At 57.1% G+C, this 25,000-nt stretch overlaps 2 protein-coding genes across 2 annotated transcripts in view; both read left to right on the top strand.

Moving 5' to 3' along the window:
- LOC133340742 (voltage-dependent T-type calcium channel subunit alpha-1H-like) overlaps positions 1-16,279 on the top strand; it is a 32,571-nt gene extending 16,292 nt beyond the window's left edge. Inside the window, exons 19-29 of the mRNA XM_061549132.1 lie at positions 213-346; positions 1,334-1,404; positions 1,993-2,071; positions 2,291-2,412; positions 3,602-3,772; positions 4,282-4,509; positions 4,969-5,106; positions 7,076-7,264; positions 7,617-7,764; positions 9,530-9,609; positions 12,716-16,279. Coding sequence (XP_061405116.1) covers positions 213-346; positions 1,334-1,404; positions 1,993-2,071; positions 2,291-2,412; positions 3,602-3,772; positions 4,282-4,509; positions 4,969-5,106; positions 7,076-7,264; positions 7,617-7,764; positions 9,530-9,609; positions 12,716-13,156 — 1,801 coding nt within the window. The 3' untranslated portion in view covers positions 13,157-16,279. The remainder of the gene's footprint in view (positions 1-212; positions 347-1,333; positions 1,405-1,992; positions 2,072-2,290; positions 2,413-3,601; positions 3,773-4,281; positions 4,510-4,968; positions 5,107-7,075; positions 7,265-7,616; positions 7,765-9,529; positions 9,610-12,715) is intronic.
- Positions 16,280-16,788: 509 nt separating this feature from the next.
- Positions 16,789-24,341, top strand: LOC133340992 (growth factor receptor-bound protein 2). Its single transcript, XM_061549560.1, has 6 exons — positions 16,789-16,926; positions 17,057-17,172; positions 18,549-18,646; positions 18,926-19,048; positions 22,147-22,315; positions 23,446-24,341. Exons 2-6 carry the CDS (start codon positions 17,095-17,097, stop codon positions 23,620-23,622), a joined length of 645 nt encoding a protein of 214 aa, XP_061405544.1. The 5' UTR covers positions 16,789-16,926; positions 17,057-17,094; the 3' UTR covers positions 23,623-24,341.
- The last annotated feature ends 659 nt before the right edge of the window (positions 24,342-25,000 follow it).

The following is a 25,000-nucleotide window of genomic DNA, read 5'->3' as shown; positions in this document are numbered from 1 at the left end:
AGCCTCCCCTAGGTTGATTCAGCATAAAATGAGTACCTGGTGCGGTGTCTAAACATCGCCACGAGGGAGACAAAGGCGGTCGGGCGGGGTTTCTGGCCACTCACCCCCTCGTGTACCGTGTCGGCCTTAATAGGAGCTCGTGAACAGCACTTGCTCCTACCGTCTGTGAAGGCTACGCGAGTGATCTTTGTCTTGTGGCCGCGTGCGTGTAGGTGGAACCAGCTGGATCTCGGCATCGTGCTGCTGTCCATCATGGGCATCACGCTGGAGGAGATCGAGATGAATGCATCGCTGCCCATCAACCCGACCATCATGCGCATCATGCGCGTACTGCGCATCGCCCGCGGTACCCACCCCCCCCCCCCACCCGGGGTGATGCGCGTCTGGGTCACCATAGTAACCGGGATAACCAGTGTCCAGGGTAACTGGTGTGTGGGGTAACCAGGGTAACTGGTACCAAAGTAACGAGGGTGTGGGGTAAACAGGGTAACTGGTACTATGGTAACAAGGGCGTGTGGTAACCAGGGTAACTGGTACTATGGTAACAAGGGCGTGGGGTAACCAGGGTAACTGGTACTATGGTAACCAGGGTGTGGGGTGGCTGCTGGGCCGAGGCTACCCTGAGCCAGTCGCACGGCACGCCTCCGTGCCTGCAAAGTGGCCTCAGCCCTGCGAGTCGCCGCGCCCCCGTGACCCCGTGCCTCCGTGTCCCTGTCACCACGTGCCTCGATGTCCCCATGTCCCCATACCCCCGTACCCCCGTGACCCCGTGCCTCTGTGTCCCTGTCACCACGTGCCTCGATGTCCCCATGTCCCCGTGACCCCATGTTCCTGTGACCCCATGTCCCCGTGACCCCGTGCCTCTATGACCCCTGCCTCTATGTCCCCATGTCCCCGTGTCCCCGTACCTCGATGTCCCCATGTCCCCGTGTCCCTGTGTCCCCGTGTTCCCGTGACCCCGTGCCTCTATGACCCCTGCCTCTATGTCCCCGTGACCCCATGTCCCTGTGACCCCATGTCCCCGTGACCCCGTGCCTCTATGACCCCTGCCTCTATGTCCCCATGTCCCCGTGTCCCCGTACCCCCGTGCCTCGATGTCCCCATGTCCCCGTGTCCCTGTGTCCCCGTATTCCCGTGACCCCGTGCCTCTATGACCCCTGCCTCTATGTCCCCGTGGCCCTGTGTCCCTGTCTCCGTGTCCCCGTGACCCCGTGCCTCGATGTCCCCGTGCCCCCGTGCCTCGATGTCCCCGTGACCCTGTGTTCCTGTGTCCCCGTGACCCCGTGTCTCTATGACCCCGTGCCCCCGTGCCCCGATGTGCCCGTGTCCCCAGTGCTCAAGCTCTTGAAGACAGCCACAGGGATGCGCTCCCTCATCGACACCGTGGTGCAGGCGCTGCCACAGGTGCGAGGCGAGCTCCGGCTCCGGCCATCGCTCTACACTCAGAGATCATCATCATCATCATTCTGCTTGTTAACCCAAGAAAGCGTCACCGAGTCTCAAGTTACCCTTTCAGGAGGGTCCTGCCATGTTTTCGAAGGAGTGAGCGATGTTGCTGTTGAGTGAGGTCTCGATTGAATAATTTGCAGGTAATTGTTCAACATTGGGGTGTGGTTTGGCCAATCCCAGTTACATTGTTCTTTTTCTATGGGAGGTAACCAGAGAATCCGGAGGAAACACTTGCAGAAGAGGGGGGGGGGGGATAGAAACTCTTCACAGAAAGGCGTTCGAGTCAAGAATCGAGTCCAGGCCCTTGTTGTTTCGAGGCGCGAGTGATGGGATGTGTAAAGATTAGTGAATGGTATTTTATACGCGGAGGAACATGGCGAGGAAGGGGATGCGGCTGTGAGTGGTCCATGATGTCGCGACCCCTCTCGTGGCCCGAGCCGGGATCGCGCGTGGAGCCGCGGGGCTTCCTTTCCACGCGAGGTAATTCCACGTTCCTGTGACGAAGCCGGTATCGGAGGCTGTGCTCGTGTGTGCGCGGTGCAGGTGGGGAACCTTGGCCTCCTCTTCCTGTTGCTCTTCTTCATCTACGCGGCCCTGGGGGTCGAGCTGTTTGGCCGCCTGAGTGAGTCACTCCCGGCCCACTCAACTCTCCGCCACTCACGCCTTTCTTTCACCCCCTCACCGTCTCATTCACTTCTCTCTCGCTTTTCATTCACTCCTCATCCCATGCTCACTTGTCGTGATTGCCTTTTGTGATATGAGGTCATAGTCGCCTGTGGTTGTCCCAGGATTTCTGTCGTTGCTTACGGGCGCCTGTGGATTGCTGTGGTTGCCCACGCAGTCTGTGACGACGAGACCCCGTGCGAGGGCCTTACCCGTCACGCGACCTTCGAAAACTTCGGCATGGCCTTCCTCACGCTGTTCCGCGTGTCCACGGGCGACAACTGGAATGGCATCATGAAGGTAGCGCATAGGGGGTGTCCATCGCGCGCTGTGTTTCCAGGAGAGCCTCGCCGAGGCGGAGACACAGAGACGCACACGGGGAGATGAGAGGAGCCCCGACTCGGAGAGTCGTGGGGGGAGCGCGGCGGCAGCAGCAGAGGGGGTCGCGGTGTTGCTGTGTCCCGGGAGAGAGTGAGGGCAGAGTGTGGATCGCGTGTCTGTGTGTGTGTGTGGAGAGTGTGGTGGTGGTGGAGTGTGTCTCTGTGTGTGTGTGGAGAGTGTGGTGGAGCGTGTCTGTGTGTGTGTGTGGAGAGTGTGGTGGTGGTGGAGTGTGTCTCTGTGTGTGTGTGGAGAGTGTGGTGGAGTGTGTCTGTGTGTAGTGTAGTGGAGCGTGTCTGTGTGTGTGTGGAGCGTGTGGTGGTGAAGCGTGTCTGTGTGTGTGTGTGTGGAGTGTGTCTGTGTGTGTGTGTATAGTGTGGTGGTGGAGCGTGTCTTTGTGTGTGTGTAGAGTGTAGTGGTGGAGCGTGTCTGTGTGTGCGTGTAGTGTGGTGGAGCGTGTCTGTGTGTGTGTGTGGAGAGTGTGGTGGAGCGTGTCTGTGTGTGTGTGTGGAGCGTGTGGTGGTGGAGCGTGTCTGTGTGTGTGTGTGTGGAGTGTGGTGGTGGAGCGTGTCTGTGTGTGTGTAGTGTGGTGGAGCGTGTCTGTGTGTGTGTGTGTGGAGTGTGTCTGTGTGTGTGTAGAGTGTGGTGGTGGAGCGTGTCTGTGTGTGTGTAGTGTGGTGGAGCGTGTCTGTGTGTGTGTAGTGTGGTGAAGCGTGTCTGTGTGTGTGTGGAGCGTATGGTGGTGGAGCGTGTCTGTGTGTGTGTGGAGCGTATTGTGGTGGAGCGTGTCTGTGTGTGTGTGTGGAGTGTGTCTGTGTGTGTGGAGTGTGGTGGTGGAGCGTGTGTCTGTGTGTGTGTGTGTGGAGCGTGTGGTGGTGGAGCGTGGGTCTGTGTGTGTGGGGAGTGTGTCTGTGTGTGTGGAGTGTGGTGGAGCGTGTCTGTGTGTGTGTGGAGCGTGTGGTGGTGGAGCGTGTCTGTGTGTGGAGTGTGTCTGTGTGTGTGTGTGTAGAGTGTGGTGGTGGAGCGTGTCTGTGTGTGTGTGTGGAGTGTGTCTGTGTGTGTGTGTAGAGTGTGGTGGTGGAGCGTGTGTCTGTGTGTGTGGGGAGCGCAGGACACGCTGCGAGAGTGCGGGGCCGGGCTCCCCGCGGAGCCCCCGGGCTGCGTGGCGCACCTCCCGCTCATCTCGCCCGTCTACTTCGTGACGTTCGTGCTCACGGCGCAGTTCGTGCTCGTGAACGTGGTGGTGGCCGTGCTCATGAAGCACCTGGAGGAGAGCAACCAGGCACGGTCCGCCGCAACCACCACCATCACCACCACAACAACCACCACAATTACCATGGAAAACCACCACAACCACCGCAATCAATAACCACAGCCACCACAACAAACAGCGGAAGAATAGCGTAAAACAAGATGCAACATCGAACAAAACCTGCAACAATCACCAGAACTTGCTACCCTCACAAGTGCCACCACAACGACCCACAAGAGCCGCGGCCAGCCGCCACCATCAGTGATTACATCGAGCAGCAGACGAACATCAACAAACCCACGAGCACCACCACACCACGTTAACCACACCACCCACACCACCGACACCACCGCACCAACGACAGCCCTCATTCGCCACGAAGTTCCGGCGACGTCACCACGGTGCTTGTGCCAGGCTAGGTGCACGTCGAGGCCCCGCGAGGTGTGGATGGCTCGCTGGCAGGAGGTCACGGGACAGGCCCAGGTGCCGGGGGTCGACTGGCAGCGCCCCACTCTCACCCGCGCTGTGTGTGGATCCAGGACGACGACGATGACGATGTGGATGGAGACACCACGGAGGGCGAGGGGGGCCCCCTCGGGCCCGAAAGGGACCCGCGCAGGGAGGCCCCCTCCCCGACGCCGCGGGGAACGGGAAGCCGGTCCCCCCGGCGGCACAGCGCTGACACCGGGTGGTCCCAGTGGGGGCAGGGGGCCGAGGGGGAGCGCGTCTCCCTGGGCGGGTCCCCCTCGTGGCGGCCGGGGACCCGGGTGAGTGCAGGAGGTGGTCATCACGGCGACGTGGACTGTGCAGTAGTCACGGTGACGGTGTGGCTGTGCGGTAGTCACGGTGACCGTGCGGCTGTGCGGTAGTCATGGTGACGTGGACTGTGCGTTCGTCACGGTGATGGTGCGGCTGTGCGGTAGTCATGGTGACGGTGCAACTGTGCGGTAGTCACGGTGACCGTGCGGCTGTGCGGTAGTCGTGGTGACGGTACGGCTGTGCGGTAGTCACGGTGACTGTGCGGCTGTGCGGTAGTCATGGTGACGTGGACTGTGCGTTCGTCACGGTGATGATGCGGCTGTGCGGTAGTCACGGTGACAGTGCGGCTGTGCGGTAGTCACGGTGACGTGGACTGTGCGTTCGTTACGGTGATGGTGCGGCTGTGCGGTAGTCACGGTGACGGTGCGGCTGTGCGGTAGTCATGGTGACCGTGCGGCTGTGTGTAGCTGCGGTTCTCGTCGGACCTGTCGCTGGTGATGGTGGACGCAGTGGATGCCGAGTTGCTGCTCATGGACAACCTGTCGGGCTCCGTGTGCCGCTCCTACGGCCTGAGCTCCACCCAGGGACCGCCCGGCTCCCCGAAGGTTCCACGCACAGGGGCACGGGGACTACAGAGACATCGATGATGATGATGATGGTGGTGGTGGTGAGGGTGGTGATGTTGGTAAGGGTAGTAATGATGAGGGTGATGAGGGTGATGGTGGTGGTGATAGTACCGAGCGTGGTGAGGGTGAGCGTGGTGATGGTGAGCGTGGTGAGAGTGAGCGTGGTGATGGTGGTGATGTTGGTAAGGGTAGTAATGATGAGGGTGATGAGGGTGATGGTGGTGGTGATTGTGCCGAGGGTGGTGATGGTGAGGGTGGTGAGGGTGAGCGTGGTGATGGTGAGCGTGGTGATGGTGAGGGTGATGAGGGTGAGCGTGGTGGTGGTGAGTGTGGTGAGGGTGAGCGTGGTGATGGTGAGCGTGGTGATGGTGAGCGTGGTGAGGGTGAGGGTGGTGAGGGTGAGCGTGGTGAGCGTGGTGATGGTGAGCGTGGTGAGGGTGAGCGTGGTGATGGTGAGCGTGGTGATGGTGAGGGTGGTGATGGTGAGCGTGGTGAGGGTGAGCGTGGTGAGCGTGGTGATGGTGAGCGTGGTGATGGTGAGCGTGGTGAGGGTGAGGGTGGTGATGTTGGTAAGGGTAGTAATGATGAGGGTGATGGTGGTGGTGATTGTGCCGAGCGTGGTGATGGTGAGGGTGGTGAGGGTGAGCGTGGTGATGGTGAGCGTGGTGATGGTGAGGGTGGTGAGGGTGAGCGTGGTGATGGTGAGTGTGGTGAGGGTGAGCGTGGTGATGGTGAGCGTGGTGATGGTGAGCGTGGTGAGGGTGAGGGTGGTGAGGGTGAGCGTGGTGAGCGTGGTGATGGTGAGCGTGGTGAGGGTGAGCGTGGTGATGGTGAGCGTGGTGATGGTGAGGGTGGTGATGGTGAGCGTGGTGAGGGTGAGCGTGGTGAGCGTGGTGATGGTGAGCGTGGTGATGGTGAGCGTGGTGAGGGTGAGGGTGGTGATGTTGGTAAGGGTAGTAATGATGAGGGTGATGAGGGTGATGGTGGTGGTGATTGTGCCGAGCGTGGTGATGGTGAGGGTGGTGAGGGTGAGCGCGGTGATGGTGAGCGTGGTGAGGGTGAGGGTGGTGAGGGTGAGCGTGGTGATGGTGAGCGTGGTGAGGGTGAGGGTGGTGATGGTGAGCGTGGTGAGGGTGAGGGTGGTGATGTTGGTAAGGGTAGTAATGATGAGGGTGATGGTGGTGGTGATTGTGCTGAGCGTGGTGATGGTGAGGGTGGTGATGTTGGTAAGGGTAGTAAACATGAGGGTGATGATGGTGATGGTGGTGGTGATTGTGCCGAGCGTGGTGATGGTGAGGGTGGTGAGGATGAGCGTGGTGAGGGTGAGTGTGGTGAGGGTGAGCGTGGTGAGGGTGAGCGTGGTGATGGTGAGCGTGGTGAGCGTGAGCGTGGTGAGGGTGAGCGTGGTGAGGGTGAGCGTGGTGATGGTGAGTAGGTGGTGATGTTGGTAAGGGTAGTAATGATGAGGGTTATGATGGTGATGGTGGTGGTGATTGTGCCGAGCGTGGTGATGGTGAGGGTGGTGAGGGTGAGCGTGGTGAGGGTGAGCGTGGTGAGGGTGAGTGTGGTGAGGGTGAGCGTGGTGATGGTGAGGGTGGTGATGGTGAGGGTGGTGATGGTGAGGGTGGTGAGGGTGAGTGTGGTGAGGGTGAGCGTGGTGATGGTGAGGGTGGTGATGGTGAGGGTGAGGGTGGTGAGGGTGAGCGTGGTGATGGTGAGCGTGGGGAGGGTGAGCGTGGTGATGGTGAGGGTGGTGATGTTGGTAAGGGTAGTAATGATGAGGGTGATGAAGGTTATGGTGGTGGTGATTGTGCCGAGCGTGGTGATGGTGAGGGTGAAGATGATGAGGGTCAACTTGGTGATGGTGTTGAGGATCATGGTGGTCGTAAGGTCGATGTCGGTGAGGGTTGATGGTGGCGAGTGTGCGCGTGCCCGGGGCCTCGTGCAGATCCCATTGGCCGAGATGGAGGCGCTGTCCGTGACCTCCGACCTGTCGGAGCGATCGTGGTCCCCGGAGCCGCAGCGCCGCCGCTCGGCGCCGTCCCCTCCATCGTCATCGTCGTCGCCCTCCGCGTCCTCGCCGCCCCCTGCCCCCTCGCCGCTGCTTCCCCGGGGGCCCGCACGGCGGCCTCTCGGCGTAAGCATCGGCAGCCCCGGGGCCACGCGGTCGCCGCGGGTGTCGCGTTCTGCTCCGGTCGCAAGAATCGGTTTGCGATTCGCTACCGGTAACTCGTGAGCAGCGAGCGAACTGCTGGGCTCGCGCTGATATGCAAACCGCAGGGCGGGCGATGTCACTCAGTGGTTTACTTGTCATCGTTTCTCAGTCAAAAGGTAACGGTGCAGTCCTGCAGGTGTCCACCACCGCCACTGCTGGCAAAAGGGCCTCCACTCGTGGGAGCTCAAGGCGGTATTTGGTCTCCTATCCTCTCCTCTTCCACACTGACCAGACGTGTCCCCTGCACCCCCCGTATCCCCGGCACCCCCTGTAGGCTGGAGAGACCCCGGTGGCACGGGGAGGTGACTTGGTCCCTGTGCCCAACGCTGGGCAAGGGGAGAGTCGGCTCGCGAGTCACGGCGACTCACATCGGCGAACGCGACACGGGGCCCCCGGGACCCCCTGCCCAGCCACGGCCACAGGCCAGTGAAGTCATCCACGTCTCAGCGGTGTCACTCGTAACAATAATAATGACGATGGCGATGTTGAGTCTCAGAGCTTGTAGCGCTCGACGGTGGCGTCCGCCCGGAGCCGCGGGAGGAACCCAGAGAAGGGCGCAAGGGCAGCCAGAACCCGCGCCGGTAATTGCCCAAGCTCTGCGGTTCTATATCGGGATGTTTGACCAACTCCATTAACGAGCGTTTCTACACGTGGGAGGAAGCCGCAGAGCCGGAGGCGGGGAGAGTAACAATCTACGTACAAATGGGACTGATCTTCCTTTGCGAGACAGCAGAGGGCGACCTCCACCCACGAGTCGGCAGGGAGTCTCGCGCGCGATCCACCAAACCTCGCTCACAGCAATCTGAGCGAAACGTCGCCGCACGTCGAGTTGAGTCGTGGGGAGTCTCAAGACACCGGTCAGGAGGCGGAGGAGCTTTATCAGGCAGAATCTGGCACGTGTGTATTACTGTAACCGTCGTGGAGGGTAAACGACGCGAATTTCGGCAATAAACCACCGCGTGACCGAACCCAAAGACATATATAATGTCAGTTAGAGGGCGTGGCGTGTGTTTAAGCTGTGGCACGGAATCGGAAACCCCAGATGAAACCCATGCAGAACAGGGGGGCAAACTCCACACACAAAGACAAATATCCCCCTCATAGCCTTAACAGACTTGCGGCAAGTGCTATTAGGGAGCACCTTTGACAATGGCGGAGCCAGGATTTTCAAGTAGGGAGGGCAACCCCTCCAGCAATGAAACATGATAGAGGAGTGGCTAGTAAGTAAGGACTTGTCCCTTGCTTTTTGTTCGACGCGTGTGCGGCGATGGCGTTGTGTGATCGGCATCGCGCTCGCTGAAGGTGAATGCCTTCAGGGAAGTCGTGTCCTGTATACGCAACTGCGCACAATTCTGAGTCACTAATAACCGCTTTGTCGTTACTTATTGCCAATTATGGACTCGGACTATTGTCCGATCATCTCATAGAGTCCCTGGCACTTAATAATATGCTACACAGTGGCAGTGGGGGTCGCAAAATGCCGATTTATTACTAATAAACCCAATGATCCGATCGAAAGGAGGGATTTCTGGCTCCGCTAGTGACCTTCGAAGGTGTCCATAGCACACGAGGTGGGTGGACTGACACTACCCCTGGACATCTTTGTCTCCCCAGTGCTGATGTTTACACACCAAACCAGGTACTCATTTTAAGCTCAGAATCTTTATTTTTCCGGAATCTTTAGATATCCTGGAGGAATCCGATGAGCTATGAGGCTATTTTTCACAGATGTCCAGTAGGAACGAGTCAGCAAGTTAAAACACTGATCTAGGGGAGGCCCAGAAGCAGTTCAAATATTTGTCACTGATATTCGTCGAGAGTTGAAATCAAACTCAAGTCGGCGGGTTCAAAGCACAGTGCACTGACCACTACACTCGGTGCTTCCAACACGCACACACACTCACACTCACGCACACTCACTCACTCACACTCACGCACACTCACGCACACTCACTCACACTCACTCACACTCACTCTCACTCACTCACACTCACTCACTCACTCACACTCACTCACACTCACTCACACTCACTCACACTCACTCACTCACTCACACTCACTCACACTCACGCACACTCACACTCTGGAGAACAGGGGGAGAACAAACAAACTCCACGCAGGTGTTTGCTGCTGTCAGGCACGGGGGTCACCACCGCAGTGATTTTGACATCTGCCCATTCTGTGCAGGCCCTGCCGCACTTCCTGTGTCTGAGCCAAGCCCGGAGTGGACGTGCCCCCCACGTCCATCAGAGAGGCCAGACCCCATGGTGACCTCCTCACCGAGTCACCCACACTCAGCGGTGTCCACCTCGCCACTGAGTGACCCACATTCAGCGGCGTCCACCTCCCCACCGAGTCACCCACACTCAGCGGTGTCCACCTCCGCACTAAGTCACCCACACTCAGCGGTGTCCACCTCGTCACCGAGTCACCCACACTCAGCGGTGTCCACCTCGCCACCGAGTCACCCACACTCAGCGGTGTCCACCTCCCCACTGAGTCACCCACACTCAGCGGCGTCCACCTCGCCACCGAGTCACCCACACTCAGCGGTGTCCACCTCCCCACTGAGTCACCAGCACTCAGCGGCGTCCACCTCGCCACTGAGTCACCCACACTCAGCGGTGTCCACCTCCCCACTGAGTCACCCACACTCAGCGGCGTCCACCTCGCCACTGAGTCACCCACACTCAGCGGTGTCCACCTCGCCACTGAGTCACCCACACTCAGCGGCGTCCACCTCGCCACTGAGTCACCCACACTCAGCGGCGTCCACCTCGCCACTGAGTCACCCACCTTCAGCGGCGTCCACCTCGCCACTGAGTCACCCACACTCAGCGGTGTCCACCTCGCCACTTAGTCACCCACACTCAGCGGCGTCCACCTCGCCACTGAGTCACCCACACTCAGCGGCGTCCACCTCGCCACTGAGTCACCCACACTCAGCGGCGTCCACCTCGCCACTGAGTCACCCACACTCAGCGGTGTCCACCTCGCCACTGAGTCACCCACACTCAGCAGTGTCCACCTCGCCACTGAGTCACCCACACTCAGCGGTGTCCACCTCGCCACTGAGTGACCCACACTCAGCGGCGTCCACCTCGCCACTGAGTCACCCACACTCAGCGGTGTCCACCTCCCCACCGAGTCACCCACACTCAGCGGTGTCCACCTCCGCACTAAGTCACCCACACTCAGCGGTGTCCACCTCGCCACCGAGTCACCCACACTCAGCGGTGTCCACCTCCCCACTGAGTTACCCACACTCAGCGGCGTCCACCTCGCCACCGAGTCACCCACACTCAGCGGTGTCCACCTCCCCACTGAGTCACCCACACTCAGCAGTGTCCACCTCGCCACTGAGTCACCCACACTCAGCGGCGTCCACCTCGCCACCGAGTCACCCACACTCAGCGGCGTCCACCTCGCCACTGAGTCACCCACACTCAGCGGCGTCCACCTCGCCACTGAGTCACCCACACTCAGCGGCGTCCACCTCGCACTGAGTCACCCAACACTCAGCTGGTCCACCTCGCCACTGAGTCACCCACACTCAGCGGTGTCCACCTCGCCACTGAGTCACCCACACGCAGCGGTGTCCACCTCGCCACTGAGTCACCCACACTCGCGTTTCGCCCCTCGCCACTGAGTCACCCACCACTCAGCGGCGGCCACCTCGCCACTGATGTCACCCACACTCAGCGGCGTCTACCGCGCCACTGAGTCACCCACACTCAGCGGCCTGTCCACCTCGCACTGAAGTCACCCACACTCAGCGCTGTCCACCTCGCCACTGAGTCAACCCCACTCAGCGGCGTCCACCTCGCCACTGAGTGACCCCACTCAGCGGCGTCCACCTCGCCACTGAGTCACCCACACTCAGCGGTGTCCACCTCCACACTGAGTCACCCACACTCAGCGGTGTCCACCTCGCCACTGAGTCACCCACACTCAGCGGCGTCCACCTCGCCACTGAGTCACCCACACTCACGGCGTCCACCTCGCCACTGAGTCACCCACACTCAGCGGCGTCCACCTCGCCACTGAGTCACCCACACTCAGCGGCGTCCACCTCGCCACTGAGTCACCCACACTCAGCGGTGTCCACCTCCACACTGAGTCACCCACACTCAGCGGTGTCCACCTCGCCACTGAGTCACCCACACTCAGCAGTGTCCACCTCGCCACTGAGTCACAGCAACAGAGGTAAACTTGACACCAACATCGTTACCGCTTAGTTTTGTTGCATTCGAGAGAATGTGAAATTTTTTTATCGGTTTATACCAGTTTTTGACAAGCGGTTGAGCAGAACCGAACCTTCCGAAGCAGATTTGAACCAGTTCAGCCATCGTAGTGGAACCCCAGGCGGGCCGACCCCCAGCTGTTTGCTGTGCGATTGCATCGCCACTTTGAGGCGGCGGCGACGCGGCGGCTCAGTGGGATCGTTCGAGGTTCGCCGTTCGAAGCCGGCAGCCGCCCTTGGCGATTGCTGCGGTGTGCGTCATCGTAAACTACAACTCGCCGCGTCTGCTTCACTCACAGTGGACGTTTAAGTTCCCCTGACGTCATTCTAAAAGAGCACGCCACTGTTTGCCGGCGTCCTGGTATAAAATTACTAAAACAATTATTATAAAGCAAATTATTAAAATAGGAACACACACGAGCAGCATTGCCCTCCTCCTACGACAACTTAGAAAGGCCCTTCGAAAGGAGTCATGACACTCAGTGAAGTTGGGAATAATTATATCAATAATCATACAAATGATCATCTATCAATGTTACTCAATGCTTTTGCCGTTCATGATGCTCCTGTCGGTTGATTATTTTGGCTCTTGGACAGCTGACGACCAAGTGTCCTGGCGTCTCCTCGGGTCTCTCCTAAATTTACAAGGCTTTGTTGTCGCCATGTTGTAATTCCACGAGTTTACCCAGGAAAACCTCACCGAGTCTCAAGACGCGTTTTAAGGAAGGTCCGCTGTAGTCGGGGGCCATGTTGCCGTGTGTAATCCCAATTGAGTAATTATCATGTTGTTATCAGTATTGGGATGTTTGGTCAACACCAGTCACACTGTGTGTGTGCTTTAGCCCCAGGAAGAAACCGGAGAACCTCGAGGGAGCCCGTGTAGAACAGGGAGAGAACATGAACATCCACTCGGAAAGCACCAGAGTCGGGAATCGAACCCAGGTCTTGCTGCTGTGAGACAGCAGGAGCGTGGCCACTGCGCTACTGTCCCCGAGTCTGAACTTGAAGGCGCTCTTTCTAAGACGACGCACACCATTCTGTCTACCTGGCGTCGTGAATGTTTCAACAGCTCCGGTGCGACTCCTGACCCCTGTTCGCCCTCGGCGCCCCCTCCTCCACCCCCTCCACAGGGGGCCGCCGAGACGGGGTCCCAGGAGAACGTGGGGATGAGGTCCCTTTCTTCGTATCTGTGGGGACGCGGGTCACGCCAGTCCACCTCCCGCGACTCCACCGCGCCCTCTCCGCTGCCCCCACGCCACTGCTGCCTCCCGCCGAGGGTCCGTGCCGGTGGGGCTGCCGTGGGCCCCGCGGGTCCCAGGGGGACGCGGCCGGGTCCAGCGGAGGCTGCAGCTGCTGACGCGGAGCCCGGGGAGGAGGAGGATGGAGGCGCGGTTCGTGCCGGCACCAGGGGATCGTGCGGACGGCGAGGGGCAGCAGTGGGGGGCAGCGAGGAGAGGGAGCGGCATGGGGGCCCGAGGGCCCGGGGGCATTTGGGATCAGGCGCCACGGAGCGGACAGTGGGGCCGGGGTCAGATCCACCGTGCCTATCGGCACCCAGGCGGCCGAGATGATGAAGATGACGGTGATGGTGACGCTGATGGTAAAGATGATGATAGTTTTAGTGTTTTCTTAAACAGTTGCTGAGCACAGGCCCAACATGTCAAGTGGTCAGCAACAAACAACACTATCGATGTTATAATAAACACGTTATGGTGAAGATGATGGTGGAATTGATGAAGATGATGGTGCAATGGTAGAATTCATGGTATTTCTTTCGTGGAAAATAATGCTGGTAACATGATGGTGAAATGTATTTGGCGATGGTTGAAATGATGGTAGATTTGATAGTTAAATAATGAAGTCCATGGCGAAGTCAATCTTAAAGACATGGTGAAGATCTGCCATCCGCAGGAGCTGTGTGCGAGACTCTGGTGCTGCCCTCGATGGGGCTCGGACTGCGGGTTGCGATGTGCACGCGGCTTCACAAAGACGCGCACTGGGAGAGGAGGGCCCAGAGCCCCTTGGCCAACTCACCAACCGCTTACCACAACTCACCAACCGCTTACCACAACTCACCAACCGCTTACCACAACTCACCAACCGCTTACCACAACTCACCAACCGCTTACCACAACTCACCAACCGCTTACCACAACTCACCAACCGCTTACCACAACTCACCAACCGCTTACCACAACTCACCAACCGCTTACCACAACTCACCAACCGCTTACCACAACTCACCAACCGCTTACCACAACTCACCAACCGCTTACCACAACTCGCCAACCGCTTACCACAACTCACCAACCGCTTACCACAACTCACCAACCGCTTACCACAACTCACCAACCGCTTACCACAACTCACCAACCGCTTACCACAACTCACCAACCGCTTACCACAACTCACCAACCGCTTACCACAACTCACCAACCGCTTACCACAACTGGACACCGCCCACCCGCCACGCATGGAACACAGCTGCCGCAACTCCTCTTTCCTTCCTTGTCACAACGTCAACAACAACCACTCAGTCCCCAGGCTCCCCAGGACGTGTTGCCATGAGTGTCCGCCCCCTTTTACGCAGAGCAAGCCCGGACATCTTTCTCAGTCCGCTTCGGTCTATCAGAACCACTTTGCAGTTCACTGTAATAATACATTTGAACACATTTCCACCACAAGATCTCGGTACAAATTCTTTCCTGTTGGACGAACACAGCTGATGCCGATTCCTCGACTGTCCGGGTCAAACCTGGACGGATGGCGACCCCAGTACCAGCCCTTGACCCCCTCAAAACCTGACCTCTCAGATCCCGTGGCATTTCTACCCAGGCCCCTGGCAGTGCACCCCTCCTCCCCTTCCTCCATAACGATGAGGCAGAGGGCCATTTAAGGGGGCAAGTTGTGTCCACGCAGCCCCGCGGCTTCTTGTGTGCACGTGGTTGGTACCCATAGCTCCCCTGTGTAACTGAGCACGCTATCTACACACACGTGCACACGTTGAGTTGCGAGCGCGCGTGAATATACACAAAGTGCGGTTTTGTATGTGTTCTCTCAAGCTGATTTATTGAACAAAGATGCGATGTGTCAGTTTCTCCGAGACACCAACGTTACCACGCGTGTTTGCGTTTATCGGCGGAGTTGCAATGCAATGTAGTGAGGGTTGATGAACTTCTGTCATGGGATGGCTGCACTGTAATACTCATCTTCTCGACAGACCTGTTCTCCACCTGAGGACGGCTGCTTGCGTTGTGGCCGAAACGTCGTGAGAATTATTTTATTATGTTTAAATTTTATTACTTTATTATTTCCATTCTACGTGACTTTACCGAAAGAACCAAGAAGAATACTCATCTAGCTAAGGAGGCATGGAAGAGGCCGGGGTTTCTGTTCCGTGCCAAAGCATCTAATTCAGAACGATGACTACATCGCTACACAGAGCGCAGTTGCTAGAGCTGCGACACAGAGGACACATTCGTCCCAAGTTTAAATCCTGTTCTCATATCTGGGGGGAGCACCCACTTGATATAATTCAGAGGAAGTCATCAGTCCGGGCGAATGATGATCCGGAACTGATTAATCTCAGTCACCTCACCAGCTGTTGGTCGCCTCCCTATCCCTACCACCATGATCCACGTGAACTTCGCTGCTGTATTCATCCGCCCATGTTCAGGGCTCGGTCCACCACTGTGCTCAACTGCCACCACACTGCAGGTCACAACACACTCGCCACACTTCTCTGGAATAAACCCTGAAGAGTGCGCACACAACGGGGAGGAGGTGCACGCTTGGAACGACCCCGGCAGCAGCGTCGGCATGTTGACGAGAGCGCGCACACAGACGAGGGTGAACTGCGGCATTCAAGCCGCGGGTGGCCTTGGGCAGGCGCCACGGCGAGAAGGGGCCATGTCACGATGCATCTTCGTCCAGGCAGTGGCGGCGAACACAACAGCTCTGGCCCAGCACCGTGGAGGAGGCAGCCAGGGTTGTTGGATCACACAAATGTTGTGCAATCCTCTTCCCTGTGGGCGTCGAGGTGCAGCAAGGAAGTGTGGACCCCACCTGCTTCCATCCGCAGGAGAGCGCTGCTCCCCACAGCAGGTCATGCACTGGGGTTCCCAGGGCATGGGGGTTCCCAGGGCACTGGGGCTCCCTCCCACGTGTAAACACTCATTAATTGGCCGAAAACATCTTCGTATAACAAGGGTCGCAGAGCTTGTGGCGAGGGGGGTATAAATGGCCAGTTCTCCGCCTTCCCGCTCGTTCCTCCTCCCCCCTGGCGCCTCTCCTTGAGCGCTGTGCACCGTGGCCCCGAGCCCGACTCAGATGTCATCCGAGGCCAGCGTAGCACGGTTTGGTACAGCAAATAGCAAGTGGAAAACAACATATACCGTAAGGGTCCCGCGCTGGCGCGGCTCGGATGTGCCAGTGGGAAAGGGGCCGAGAACCCAACCCGCTGAGACCCGCGGTGCCCCTCGACCCCCTGCGAGACCCTCGAACTCCCGTGAGCCGCTGCGAGTTCCCTCAAGCTCCAGATCGTCCCCGTGAACCCCGAGACGTCGTGCAGCCACCTGAGTGCCCGCGAGCGGAACGGCCCTGCCACGATGCGAGGTAAACCCTCCGGTCTGGCAACGCGTCACTTCTACCCCCCGTGATCTCGTGAGACTTGGCCTGCGGTTCGTGACTCCGGAACGCGCGCGGAAACTCTCGCGAGACTTTAGTGGGCGCGCGCCTCACGCGGAAACTCTCGCGAGACTTTGGTCGGCGCGCGCCTCACGCGGAAACTCTCGCGAGACTTTGGTCGGCGCGCACCTCACGCGGAAACTCTCGCGAGACTTTGGTGGGCGCGCGCCGCACGCGGAAGTGGCGGAAGCCTCGGCTCGGACCTCAGAGGGACCAGGACCAGCGGGGCCTGCGGCGAGCGAGGATCGGCGGAGACCACCAGGGCCCAACGGGGACCAACCAGGGCCCAACGGGGACCAACCAGGGCCCAACGGGGACCAACCAGGGCCCAACGGGGACCAACCAGGGCCCAACGGGGACCACCAGGGCCCAACGGGGACCACCAGGGCCCAACGGGGACCAGAAGGGACCGGCAGAGTCCGCGGTGACGGGGACCACAGCGACAGGGACCATAGCGACAGGGACCAGCGGAGTCTGCGGTGACGGAGACCAACGGTGTCCGCGGCGAGGAGGGACCAACAGGGACCAGGAGGGAGCAGCACCGGGAGGGAGCCGGAAGGGTCGGGACCGGTGCCAGGAGGAGGAGGAAGGAGACGAAGCAGGCGGAACCAACTGGGACCAGGAGGAACCAGGCCCAGGACAACAAGGAGAGCGAGTGAGTCCGTCTCTCCCCGTACCCCACCGTACGCGCTCTCCGGGCAAAGCGAGGAGAGACTGACGGGGAGAGTGGAGCTGAGTATCCGGTGGAGTGGTCCCTGTGATTGCCCCCCCCCCTCTGATCTCAGGTCTCGTGTGAGGCCGAGCGGGGCCTTCGCTCGGGGACATGGAAGCCGTGGCCAAATACGACTTCAACGCCACAGCCGAGGACGAGCTGAGCTTCAAGCGGAGCGACGTTCTCAAGGCGACACTCCCATCACCGCCCACGTCCCACCACGAACTACAACACTTCGCACTCCCACCTCCATACGTCCAGAGACAAAGCTCCCCCGTGTATAGCCTTGAACAGACTGTAGGAGAATATGCTGTTAGCGAGCACCTGTGAAGAGTTGGCACGACTGGGTGGGTGGGTGGCCAGCACAACCACAGGCCGCACCATTCGAGGCTGACCCGACCTATACACAGCACATCGCACACAGTACCCAAATACGACTGTATACACCATACACACTACAGCTACACCACATACATCACACGACAACCACCGTACCATATTGTCCACCCAACGCGTACGGCCCTAACTACACACACCCCAATTCAAACACTCCACAACAAACTCGCCACAGGCAACCACAATTCCGACATGCAACACGCTCGCACACAAACCACACTCGCCGATTAGCACGGTTGGCTACGTACGGTGCGAAAGAAGTTCAACATATACGCCACACACACTGATCGCCACCACACACTGACGGACACTTACACTGAGTAGTTGGTGTACACTGCGTAAAAACACATTGAAAGTCACAGCAAATTTATACTGAGAAGTGGAATTCACAGTCGGTTACATTAGTAAAAAAACAAGTACATACATACAGATGGAATCTCAGAATAGAAGTGACAAATATTTTAAACAACAGCAACCACCATTTAGGGTCGTGTAATTAATTGTGAGGATGGTGGCACTTTGGTTTGCGGACTTTGCTCTAAACTTGGCGAACCGAGTTCAACTTACGGCCATAACTAGCAACGTTGGCGAGAGATATTTGAACTAATGCTGAACTACCATCTTCATCAACATGGTCAAACAACCTCCATGTACCGACGTGTCGTGGAGAGGCCTTCGTTCAATAGTGGCTTGACAAGGGCGGTAAATGGAAGTGTACATAGTCAAGGTTCGTGTGTGTGGTGGCGGGTGGCAGGCCAGTAGCGCAGTGGTAACACCTGCGCCTCACAGACCTGGGTTCGATTCCCGACTCGGGTGCGTGCAATGTGAAGTGGGTGTGTTTCTCCCCCTCTTCTGCGTGGGTTTTCTGTGGGTTGGCCGGTTGCCTCCGATAGCGAAAAACACATAGAATGTAATCGATATTGGCCAAACATCCTAATGCTGAAACATTTCTTACAAATTACTCAAATGGAATGACACATAGCAACATTGGACGCCTGGCAGGACTCTGCTGAAACAGTCTTGTCGTTTTGTGAGGCTTTCCCAGGTCAACAACGGTAATAATTGTATAACAATAGTTATAGAACAGACGTGAAGCACTGCTGGACTCACGAGTCCCCGAGGAATGCTCGTACGAGGCTAACGTGGGTCTCCCTGGCTTCACGTGGCAGGTCCTGAACGAAGACTGCGACCAGAACTGGTACAAGGCAGAGCTGAACGGACGCGATGGATTCATACCCAAGAACTACATCGACATGAAGCCCCACCTGTGAGCGAGCCCCAGCCTTCATGATCACGTCACCCGCAGTCATAATGGACACATGCCCTCGTCTGTTTACGTGCAATAGTCATCCATATTGCTGTTTCTGTAACCCGTGATTTTTTTTCGTAATTTGTCCAAAACAATTATGGTTGGGTATGATTGTGTGGATATGTTTAGGTATTATGAGTGGTGGGGGGGGTATGGGTGGTGGGTATTATGGGTGTGTTGGTGGATATGGGTGGGTGTGCGGCTTTGCTAACACAGGGAACGTGTGAGTGTGTGCAGATGGTTTACTGGGAAAATCCCGCGCGTCAAGGCAGAGGAGATGCTCAATCGGCAGAAGTTTGATGGCGCTTTCCTGGTGCGGGAGAGTGAGAGTGCTCCAGGGGACTTCTCCCTGTCGGTGAAGTGAGTGCGGCACGCGTGTACGTCTTTGTGTCCTGGTTATTTCACTTGGTTCACCCAGGATAGCTGCACTTAGTCTCAGGGCTCGTTCAGGAGGGTCCTTCCAAATGTTCACAGTTGGGGCACTGATTTGAGCTGTCAAGGGGAACAACCTCGTCTCTCCACTACAAAGATAGATCCCCTGTGAAGCCTTACCAGACTTTTGAGGCAAATGCTATTAGTGACCACCTATGAAGGCCTGCATAGCAAGCAAGGAGGCACACAGACTTATACCCAGACACGTGCATTGCAAGGGCAGAAACGCACCCAAGGATGACAAATCTCACACGTGATCACTGGACTGGCAACGTCGAGCTGCGTGTGTGTTGCTGTCTTTTTGTATGCGCGAGTACCGGTACATCTGTGCACATGTTGTGTGTGTGGGCGTGCACCTGCATGTCGCTTGTCATGTCTCGTGAACTGTGCCGTTCGCGACGTACACCGTGTACACTATGGCCCGTAGTCTCAGTCACCGCTTGGCTCCAACTTGGCTCTAGCCTGGCGTGAGCCGGCTCAAAGCCCTACGTTTGACTTGAGCCGGCTGTCAGAGTGGTCCCAGCCGCACTCGGGATTTACGCGAGCCACGCCGAACCTCTCGCTGGGATGTCTTTGAAAGCAATTGAGCAGCTCCAGCCCGAGTTGGGCCACGTTCGAAGCCGAGTCAGAGCCAAGCCACGACAAGGAATATGGGGGCTCTATAAGTAGACATTGTGATGGGAGCTGCTGCTGGCTGTCGCCAGGTCTTATCCGGAGCATGCTGGTGTGGGTGCATGCCGTTGATTCTGTTACGCGAGCGGCATTGTTTCCTCTTTTGGAGCCGTGGGGGGATAGCGGTAAAGCACGAGCGGCCGGCCCAGTGTGAGCGACGATCCTGCGTTCCTGGGGAGCGTCGCTTCGTGTGGCGTGCGCACTTGTTAACCCGTAACCGGTACGCTGGTCACCGTGTTAAAAATAGGTTATCGGTTCTGCAAAGCAGGAACCAATTCCAGGAACGTGAGTAACAAATGCACTGATTGGCTCATGCTGACGTCAAATCTCTGGCTGACTAAGTCACTGCGTGGTTCATTTGTCATTGTGTCTCAATTAAAAGGTAAAGATGCAGCCCTGCAATTGCTCGCTCACGCTAATGCTGACAGAAGAGCCTCCACTAGAGGGAGCTCCAGTGGGTATTTGGTCTACTCTTGCTAGATTGAAAGTCTAGTGTGCTATTGCACCAATATGGCATCTGCCTTTGCTGCTCGGTTAAATCAAGCTAAATAGGTTGTTTAATGCCCTCTGTACATGTGGCAAACCAGTACTATCCAGTTTAATTATATTTTTCGAGACAGAACAAACCAATTCTAGTGACGACCCAGGCTGCTTGCCCACGTTTTCCTGGGTGCCGCTTCCTGCAGTGTGGGCGTGCGGCCCCCACCCCAGCCTGCACTTACACTTGGCCTCACACCCCCCGCACGCCTCTCACCCACGCGCCATCACCACCGGCGACCACAAGGACTTCACACCACGGTCCTGGTTATTTGCCTTATCTGCCCAGCCTGTCAGCGACGGGGCATTCCCGCCGCCACGTGTGCGGCGCCGAGCGAGTCGCTGCGCCGACGTCGCCACAAGGAAGCGGCGTGTCGCTTATCCCGGCCCCGCCCTCCGTGGCTGATTGCCCCTAATCTGGAGGTTAACATTGAGTCCAGGGGACATTGTGTAATGGGCAACGATTTGCTTGAGGCTTTCGAGAAGTTGGTGAGGTTGGGTCAGAGCTGTTCAATTCCTGAAATGGCTGCCACTGCTTGCCACCTTTCCGTTTTTCGGCTGTTCTTGGAGCGCAACTCATTTCAATAATGTGAACTAACCCAGAGCAGTGCTCTTAGCCCTCATAACGGATGACGAGAGGGCGGCTTAGTTATGACGAACATTTCCTCTACTGCGCGCTCGAGTGACCCAGGAGGAAGTTGTAGCCGTCCGCCCCCTTCTGCTCCAGTCTGTGCCGCCCGCATTCTCGCGGCTCAAGGGTTGTCTTCATGTGCCGTGCGGTTGTTGTCTTATATGGTTCAAGTTGATTTTGTGGAACCAGGTGGGAACTCAAAAGACCAGGATGAGAATCTCATTTGAAAGAGCAACTGTTCCACCAACCTAGGTCGCCAAAATAACAGAAGCAAAAACATGAACGTAAAGTGCAGCAAAGCAAAGCAGCAAATTCACCTGATGGCGGGACCCCAGTGTCCCATAAGCCCCCGGCTCTCGCATGAACTGCGTTGCGACGTCATTTTATGTCTGTTGAAGGTGAACGATGTGGCAATCTATTCCTCTCGACGAGCTCTACACGACACTCTAATCAAAGTTTCAAAGTTTTGTTTATGATTCTGGCAATTTTGGCAACGACGGGTGCTTGGTGAAGAACGAGAGGATTGATTTCTGGTGGGTCGCGGCGTTGATGTGCGCGGTGGGACGGAGTCGCCAAAAATAAATAAATTGATTACAATTTTGACTTATTCGGGACCCCGGAGTCCTGCCATAAGGTTCAAATAGCAATCGGCGCAAAAACAACAAAATACCAGTCAGAGCAAAAAATAACCAAATAGAAATCATAACAAAACAACCACATCACAGATGATATTGCAAACAGTGCACGAACAAAACTAATATAAAATTTCCAGTAACAAGTTGGCTGGAAAAAAAGTAGTTTTAAAAACCCATTCTTAATACCTCAAGTTACAGTATAACATCAAAATCGAGTGCGGGGGAAGTGATCATATGGTGAGTGTGTGCGTTTCTGCCTTTGTGACGTACGTGCCTCAGCGTGCGCGTGCGTGGTGGAAACCCGGGTTGGATTCCCTGCGGCAGCTCATATCAATGGCCAGTGATTTCTGAACTACTCCTGAGCCTCCGCTATAAATATCGGCACTGGAGGAAACACTGGCCTGAATGGTGCCTGCCACATCCCACCACACTTATTCACCTTCCTGGTCGTAATACCCGCTAGCTTTAACAAACAGAGGCCCTCTACCTTACACATGCCACCAGCTCAAAGGGGGGGGGGGCTACAAGGGAGCTATCTGCGTGCGTTCCAGGTTTGGGAACGACGTGCAGCATTTTAAGGTGCTGCGGGACGGTGCAGGGAAATACTTCCTGTGGGTCGTCAAGTTCAACTCCCTGAACGAGCTGGTGGAGTATCACCGCAACACGTCCGTGTCGAGGACGCAGCAGATTTTCCTGCGGGACATGGAGCAGCTACCACAGGTGAGCCCCCGGTGGGGGGAGGGGTGGGGCTTGGGCGTGGCGGTGGAGGCACGAGGCACACTTGACGCACCACCCTCTAACCGGATGCTGGTGGTGGCAACTCTGATACGCTCCAAGATCTCAAGCGGAGGGGAGGGGGTGGTAGTGCCGGCGGAGTGAGAATTAATTTCTCTGTGCGCGGCGTGAGTCGCGGCGATTAACGCCATGCCACTGCTGCCGAGCCCCTATGTCTCGGGAGGTTTACTGGTTGTGTCTGATACACTGAACCAGTACCACTGAGATTATGGGTTCGAGATCTTTGTCTAGGTGTCTATTACACGGTGGGATCATAATGGCCATCAATACGCCACGCCAGCACATCTAAGAACCTGGGATTGAGAGCTGGGTCTGGATATTTCTATCACTGGGCGGGAGGTGGTCCCATTCACCGCTTGGGTTGGGGTGGTGGTGATGCTGGCGGGAGTGAACGTATGTGCACAGTGCGAGTGGCGGCGATTAGCGTTGAGCCACTGCCACTCAGCTGCTGCCACCACCGCCGGCAGCAACAGCAGCTGTGTGTAATTGGCCGCTCAGCGCTGTTCAAACACACCACTGTTTACCCACGTGTCTCACTGCTGCTGCCACACGAGTGTTTTTCCGACATGATCGCGACTTTGTGTGAAGTAGACCGTGATGGTGGTGGACGCTACTCGCTGCCCAGCCGTGCGGCTCCTGCGCTGTGCACGGTGCCTGTGCCGTTACTTCTTGTAGTAATTGGCCCCCTCACGATGCGGGGTCGTGGTTCACATCACGATTCCAGTTATTTTTTTTCACCATCATACGTGCAGCGTCTCTAGTTATTAGCACACTGCACTGCGAACCCGATGGCCAGAGTTCAATTGTCGTGCACGGCCAACATAGGGGACGGATATCTGAATCGGTCGTGGGCCTCCCCTACATTGACTCAGCCTTAAATGATGACCTTGTGTGGTGTGTAAACATCTTCATTGGGGAGACAAAGGCGGCCAGGCACGTTTCTGGCCGCTCCATCCCTCGTGCCGTGCCAGCCTTCATAGGTGCTCGCCAACAGCACTTGCCTCAGCAGTTGGTTAAGACCACATGGGGGATCTTTGTCTTTGTGTTGTTTGCAGGCGGCGACGCGCGTGCAGGCCCTGTTTGACTTTGAGCCGCAGGAGGACGGGGAGCTTGGGTTCCGTCGGGGAGACTTCATCACGGTGGTGGACAGCTCCGATCCCAACTGGTGGAAGGGCTCGTGTCACGGCCGGGCGGGGATGTTCCCCCGTAATTACGTCACTCTCGCAAAGTAACTGGCGCGGCACACTGGCAGGTCCGGCCCTGGCCCTCCCCGGACCCACGTGTCTTCTCTCTCTCTCTGCTCGCGGAGCAGAGACTCGAGCAACACTTCCCCTCTGCGCCCTCACTCTTCCGGTCTCAGTTCCGTCGCGCCCGTTTTAATTGTTTATTGTTTCCGACATGTTTTCTAATTAAATGACAATTGAGTGCTCAGTATTTAACGTGATATTTTGTAGAGACAACAGAAAGGCTGTCGGTGCCCGGGAGCTGTCGGGTGGTGTCGTGTGCCCACGATGAGTTTGCCTAATGTGCCCGGGGCTGTGTGGGAACAGTTGTGGAATGGCGTGCCTGCGCACGCATCGGCTCGCCCGGCGCTGCCGTTGCCCGGCACGGTCCGGTTTGTCACCATTGGGAACACAGAGCCCTCACTCCGTGCTCCCTCTGCCTGCGAGAGCGATTCCCCACGCTTCGTTAACACACTCGGTTTAGATGCGAAGGCGGCCCATGACGTGGGGGTCGCATCATGGGCGAGGCCTCGGGTTTGGGCGAGAGGGCGTCGCCACCATCGGGGGGGCGATCCTGGCGCGGGTGGCGTGCGGCCCGGGCGTTTGCGTGTCTGGCTTCGTTCAGGCCGAATGCTGCGTTGGCATCGTTTGGTTTGTTGTAGCAGGTGTGACGATTCTTCTGTGATTTTTTTATAACAATAACGACAATAATAACATTCCGCCCTCTGTTTTGCTTTCCGTCATGTCTGTACTGTTATGATGATCATGCAATGTTACTCCTAGAGAATCCAATCAGGTAATATTTTAGATAATTGTTGAAGTTCTGATGGTGGTGACAACCATGCTCTGTGGTGCCTGATGTAACGCGTGTTTCTGTACGTGTATCACAACATGCAGTGGGCAATACGCACACGCCCATTGGATTTGCAAATCCTCGTTTCAGCGACTTCCGCCAAACAGTTTTATCAGCAGGGTCGGTACCACATTCAAAATTTCTCAGAGCAGCCAATGAGGTTGCGACATATGACCGGTGATGGTGCAATCTGGTTGAAAATTGGCCGATCTTTCATCAGCCTGACTTGGTAATAAAGCACAGGGCCTCCACTCACTACCTCACTGCCCTGCGTTGGATAGAATTCAGAGTGAAGCAGTCAGGGTGATTGATTCATTTAGTTGCTCGCTCACTCGCTCAGCATTGGTCGGTCGCCTCCCTATCACTCTTCTATTGTTGCTACTACCATGGTTACTTTTCCTGCGAACGTTTCTAACTGATTCCTCTACACATGTTGAGGACTATATCTACCAGACTGTTTCGTCTACATCCATACTGTGTTCAACCACAATACTGCAAGTTACAACAAGCCACACTCACCCTTCCACTCACCCT

The sequence above is a fragment of the Lethenteron reissneri genome, chromosome 10 (genome assembly GCF_015708825.2).
Source record: "Lethenteron reissneri isolate LAM-NWPU_2019-01 chromosome 10, ASM1570882v1, whole genome shotgun sequence".
NCBI classification, from domain to species: Eukaryota; Metazoa; Chordata; class Hyperoartia; order Petromyzontiformes; family Petromyzontidae; genus Lethenteron; species Lethenteron reissneri.
This window is presented reverse-complemented; position numbering and strand designations above follow the sequence as displayed.

Bases quoted from the DNA above. Each gene is read 5' to 3' on its own strand.
- LOC133340992 (XM_061549560.1), top strand. From the start codon at position 17,095: ATGGAAGCCGTGGCCAAATACGACTTCAACGCCACAGCCGAGGACGAG. The intron at 17,173-18,548 runs GCGACACTCCCA...TTCACGTGGCAG, and splicing joins AGCGGAGCGACGTTCTCAAG to GTCCTGAACGAAGACTGCGA. The intron at 22,316-23,445 runs GTGAGCCCCCGG...TGTTGTTTGCAG, and splicing joins ACATGGAGCAGCTACCACAG to GCGGCGACGCGCGTGCAGGC.